The 6,588-nt window shown below is 46.1% G+C and overlaps 1 protein-coding gene across 1 annotated transcript; it reads left to right on the top strand.

The window, feature by feature from the left end:
• Positions 1-237: 237 nt before the first annotated feature.
• LOC116969822 (interferon-inducible GTPase 1-like) lies at positions 238-1,329 on the top strand (the record flags this gene model as incomplete). Its single annotated transcript, XM_033016603.1, has 1 exon — positions 238-1,329. A coding segment is annotated over one exon (1,092 nt), but the record flags the coding sequence as incomplete, so codon positions are not given.
• Between the last annotated feature and the right edge of the window lie 5,259 nt (positions 1,330-6,588).

Here is a 6,588-nt window from a genome sequence, read left to right as displayed (position 1 = left end):
GGTGAAGGTGATGGGGGAAGGGGGAAAGGGCGGGATTGTGGGATAAATGGTGTGTATCCAGGTGGAGCAATGGGAAGAGAAGAGGGAAAGGGAGATAAGGTGCTTGTCCTTTATTTCAGTTGGTTTCATTTCAACTGGAAACTTTCACCGAACATGTTTCCTTTCAGCCAACAGGCGGCTCAGTCTGAGACCCCCTCATTCTTCACACAGGAAGAGCTCAACAAACTGAAGTCCGCAACTGGTGGTGTGGAAAATGTTCAACCTCTGCTGAAGAAGAAGGTGAAAGAACTGGACAACACCGAGCTGAACATCGCCGTGACGGGAGACACGGGTGCAGGAAAATCCACCCTCATCGACGCCATGAGAGGCCTTCGTAAACAAGATGAGGGAGCGGCTGCGGTTGGGACCACGGAAACTACAATGGAGCCAACCGTATACCCACATCCCACTCTGCCCAATATCCGCTACTGGGACCTGCCAGGGATCGGATCTACACGATTCACCGCGGGTTCCTACCTGAAGGAAATGCAATTTAAAAAATACGATTTCTTCATCATAGTGTCAGCTGGTCGATTCAGAGAGAATGATGCAAATCTTGCCAAGGAGATTAAGCGGCTGGGGAAGGAGTTCTATTTTGTCCGCTCTAAGATTGACGCTGACCTTTATTCAATGCGGGAGGAAGGGGGGGAATTTGATGAAGAAGCAGAAATGGGAAAGATCCGGAGTGACTGCGTCAGTAAATTGGGAATGGCCGGGATCCCAAATCCCACCGTGTTCCTGATATCCATTTTTGGCAATGATAAGTATGATTTCCCTCGGTTAATGGAAGCACTTGAATGTGATTTACCAAGAATAAAGGAATCTGTCTTTGTCCTGGCCCATCCCAACGATAGTGCGGAGATTATTCGGAAGAAAGGTGAGGTGTTGAAGGAACGTATCTGGATGTTGACGTTCCTCGCCTGGGGAGTGGGAGTGATCCCGGTCCCGGTTCTCTCTGGCACCTGCAACATTGGGATAATGATTGGAGCCATACCCTGTTTCCGTGAATACCTGTGTCTGGATGATGCTGCTCTCCGCAGATTGGCCGACAGAACAGGCACATCCGTGGAAGCTCTGAAAGCCGAAGCAGGATCACCCTCTCTGGGAGAAATAATTTCAAAAGTGATAGTCAGCCAATATTTGGGTGTGCCCCTCATTGTCAAAGTAATTGGTTTAATTTTCGGACCCGGGTTATCATTCCTGATGGTCTTCATGACACTGAGTGACGTGCTGAAGCTTCTGATGGAGACCGCAGAGAAGAAGCTCGCTGTTGCCAAAGGCGCCGAGTAACCGCTCTGTACCAATATACACCCCGTCAGTTCACGTTGCGCTGGGCCTCATGGGGTCACATTTTAAGGATAAGGGTGAAGTGTTTTAGGACCGAGATGAGAAAATCATTTTTTACACAGAGAGTAGTGAATCTCTGGAATTCTCTGCCACAGAAGGTAGTTAAGGCCAGTTCATTGGCTATATTTAAGAGGGAGTTAGATGTGGCCCTTGTGGCTAAAGGGATCAGGGGGTATGGAGAGAAGGCAGGTACAGGATACTGAGTTGGATGATCAGCCATGATCATATTGAATGGCGGTGCAGGCTCTAAGGGCCGAATGGCCTACTCCTGCACCTATTTTCTATGTTTCATACTTTGAAGAAATGCTGTTTACTTGGAGCTATCCGTTAGTCTGCCCAGGCCCATGTGATCTCCCGGTTGCTAAACACCTTAACTCCCCCTGCCATTCCCACACTGACCTTTCGGTCCTAGACCTCCTCCACTGTCAGAGTGAGGCCCAGCGCAAATTCACTTCATATTTAGGCTGTGGGCCGAGCATCAGAAATGTGTCTAGAATTCAACTTTCATGACCCAAGTCAGCGAACTACATGAAATTTTGCATAGATTTAGATGAAATATAATTTAGAAGGAATTCATAATTCATCAGTGCCAAATGTTGCACATTAATTAATTAAACTAATTAGAAAATGAGATCGGAAAGCGCCATCTCGTATCCAATGCCCATATTACACCATGGGGAGCCTATTTCCGTGTTGCAGTCTATTTAAATCATATATTATTTATACCATATATATATATATATATATATATATATATGACTTGTGAATATGATTGTAATATATAATTATGCATAATTATATCATATAAAAATAATATAATTAATATAATTGTGTGGGTTTTTTGAATGAGACTGCCGCAGAGGTCCGGCTCCTGAACCAGCCAAATTAATGGGTGAGGGCAGTTCCTGTGGGTTCCCCCGTTTACTGAACCCCACTGACTGCCAGTGTGCAGAGTGGGGGTCACGGCCATAGTGGGACTGGGGCTGTGCCCGGCTGGGGGAAGACTCAGGCAGGAAATTGCCTAACCCTAACCACACACCTCCCAGAGCTGCCAAAGGCTGGAGCTGGAACCGCTTTGGGACGGGCTGCGGGCTCCGTACTGTGGCCCCGCAGCGTGTCCATCTCGGCCAGCATGCCCTTCTGGTGGTGGCGATGGAGGGGGGCAGCACAACCTTGCACGTTGCCCGGGCCGCCTTCAGCACCCAGATAGCGCCGGCTCTGTCAGACCGCCCGCCCGCCCGCTTGCTGCAACACCGGCCGGCCAGATGACAGCCTGACCGCCTCCTCTCAGCACTCACCGGAGGCCCGGCCCAACGCTCACTACTGACGGCCCGACCGACAGATTGACGGACAGACAGACTGACAAACAGACGACTGACTGACTGACTGACTGACTGACTGACTGACTGACTGACTGACTGACTGACTGACTGACTGACTGACTGACTGACTGACTGACTGACTGACTGACTGACTGACTGACCGACTGACTGACAAACAGACTGACTGACAAACAGACTGACTGACAAACAGACTGACAGACTGACTGACAAACAGACTGACTGACAAACAGACTGACTGACAAACAGACTGACTGACTGACAGACTGACTGACAGACAGACTGACTGACTGACTGACTGACAAACAGACTGATTGACAAACAGACTGACTGACTGACTGACAAACAGACTGACTGACAGACTGACTGACTGACCGACTGACTGACAGACCGACTGACAAACAGACTGACTGACAAACAGACTGACTGACAAACAGACTGACTGACAAACAGACTGACTGACAGACAGACTGACTGACTGACTGACTGACAAACAGACTCTGACAAACAGACTGACTGACAGACTGACTGACTGACAAACAGACTGACTGACTGACAGACTGACTGACTGACAGACAGACTGACTGACTGACTGACTGACAAACAGACTGACTGACAAACTGACTGATTGACTGACAAACAGACTGACTGACAAACAGACTGACTGACAAACTGACTGACAAACAGACTGACTGATTGACAGACTGACTGACAGACAGACTGACTGACAAACAGACTGACTGACTGACAAACAGACAGACTGACTGACAGACTGACTGACAAACAGACAGACTGACTGACAAACAGACTGACTGACAAACAGACTGACTGACAGACAGACTGACTGACTGACTGACTGACTGACAAACAGACTGACTGACTGACAAACAGACTGACTGACAAACAGACTGACTGACTGACAGACAGACAGACTGACTGACAAACAGAGACTGACAAACAGACTGACTGACAAACAGACTGACTGACAAACAGACTGACTGACTGACTGACAAACAGACAGACTGACAAACAGACTGCCTGACAAACAGACTGACTGACTGACAAACAGACTGACTGACAAACAGACTGACAGACTGACAAACAGACTGACAAACAGACTGACTGACTGACTGACAAACAGACTGACTGACAAACAGACTGATTGACTGACAAACAGACTGACTGACAAACAGACTGACTGACTGACTGACAAACAGACAGACTGACAAACAGACTGCCTGACAAACAGACTGACTGACAAACAGACTGACTGACTGACAAACAGACTGACTGACAAACAGACTGACTGACAAACAGACTGACTGACAAACAGACTGACTGACTGACTCACTGTCAAACAGACAGACTGACTGACAAACAGACTGACTGACTGACTGACAAACAGACTGACTGACAAACAGACTGACTGACAAACAGACTGACTGACTGACAGACAGACAAACTGACTGACTGACAAACAGACAGACTGACAAACAGACTGACTGACAAACAGACAGACTGACTGACTGACAAACAGACAGACTGACTGACAAACAGACTGACTGGCAAACAGACTGACTGACTGACTGACAAACAGACTGACTGACAAACAGACTGACTGACTGACAAACAGACTGACTGACAAACAGACTGACTGACTGACAGACAGACAGACAGACTGACTGACAAACAGAGACTGACAAACAGACTGACTGACAAACAGACTGACTGACAAACAGACTGACTGACAAACAGACTGACAAACAGACAGACTGACAAACAGACTGACTGACTGATAAACAGACTGACTGACAAACAGACTGACTGACTGACAAACAGACAGACTGACTGACTGACAAACAGAGACTGACAAACAGACTGACTGACAAACAGACTGACTGACTGACTCACTGTCAAACAGACAGACTGACTGACAAACAGACTGACTGACTGACTGACAAACAGACTGACTGACAAACAGACTGACTGACAGACAGACTGACTGACTGACAGACAGACAGACTGACAGACAGACTGACTGACTGACAAACAGACAGACTGACAAACAGACTGACTGACAAACAGACTGACTGACAAACAGACTGACTGACAAACAGACAGACTGACTGGCAAACAGACTGACTGACTGACTGACAAACAGACTGACTGACTGACAAACAGACTGACTGACAGACTGACTGACAAACAGACTGACTGACAAACAGACTGACTGACTGACTGACAAACAGACTGACTGACAAACAGACTGACAGACAGACTGACTGACAGACAGACTGACTGACAAACAGAGAGACTGACTGACAAACAGACTGACTGACAGACAGACTGACTGACAGACAGACTGACAAACAGACTGACTGACAAACAGACTGACTGACAAACAGACTGACTGACAAACAGACTGACTGACTGACAGACAGACAGACTGACTGACTGACAAACAGACAGACAGACTGACAAACAGACTGACTGACTGACTAACTGACTGACTGACTGACTGAAAGACTGACTGACTGACTGACTGACAGACAAACAGACTGACTGACAAACAGACTGACTGACAAACAGACTGACAAACAGGCAGACAGACTGACTGACAAGCAGACTGACTGACTGACTGACTGACAGACAGACTGACTGACAAACAGATTGACTGACTGACAGACAGACTGACTGACTGACAGACTGACTGACAGACTGACTGACAAACAGACTGACAGACAGACTGACAAACAGAAAGACCCTAATCCTAACCCTAGCTCTACATTTGTTGTTTATCATTTTTATTTATCAGTACACATTATAATATTATAAAGATAAATCAAATGAAAAACAAAATGATCAGCAAATTTAGCATTACCTTTATCCTTGGAAACCTTGTTATTGCTATTGATGTAATGAGGAGGCAGCCATGATCTCAGCGTCCTCACTGCCTAGAGACCATAAAACAAAGTGCGGGATTGGCCAATTTGCATCTGACCTCAATGTCAAACGTGCACTGATTGGGCAATTACTACTCAGAAGGTTTGAGGTTTTTCTCATCCATCATCTATCATATAAGTGCGTGTGTGTCATTTTGCATGTGAAACTAAACGCCGAAACAAGCCGCCGGGAAAATGTTTACATATCTCAGTAGAGATTTTCCTTGTGAGTTTAGAAGTCCACACCTCTGTACCATTGGTACAATATTGTCCTGACTTTTTTATTAAAATTGTTGAACAATCTGACCTTTTGTTTTAATCTGACCGCTGCCCAGCTGCTGACGTTACAATAACACTGACATTTTTACATCGTTCAGTAAAAGATTTCCTTATGATTTCAAAAAAACAATCCTCTATCAATTTGGTGGATTATTTCCAGAGATATTCACTAAAATTTATCACCAAACTGACATTTTAATAAAATATTAAGGTTGCCCAGCTGCCTTAATGCCTTTGCACCTGGCCCAACTGCTTCCTGGCCCTGCCCGACCTGGCCCTCTACCTGCCAGGTTGTAGATTCCATTGGTTTTCATTGAAATTAATTTAATTATTAGTCACTTAACATCACTAATTCTTAACATTAACTTTTAATTTCAAAGACAGTTTAAAAAAAATAAATTTGCTGTTTTCATTGATAGCTTAGATCGGACCCGCTGTGTGTGTGTGTGGAGGGGAGGAGTGGGGTGAGGAGGAGAGAGTGGTGAGGAGGGGAGAGAGAGGGGTGGTGGGGGAGGGGGGAGGAGAGGGGAGGGGGGTGGAGGGAGTAAATTTTAAATCAAACTGCTGCATGAGTCACAGTGCCATCTCACAGATGTACAATCACAATGTATCTCATTTACATATGATATCACAATGGGACA

Source organism: Amblyraja radiata, unplaced genomic scaffold (genome assembly GCF_010909765.2).
Source record: "Amblyraja radiata isolate CabotCenter1 unplaced genomic scaffold, sAmbRad1.1.pri scaffold_1276_ctg1, whole genome shotgun sequence".
NCBI classification, from domain to species: Eukaryota; Metazoa; Chordata; class Chondrichthyes; order Rajiformes; family Rajidae; genus Amblyraja; species Amblyraja radiata.
Note: the sequence above shows the minus strand (reverse complement) of the source record. Positions and strands in the feature narration are given on the sequence as shown.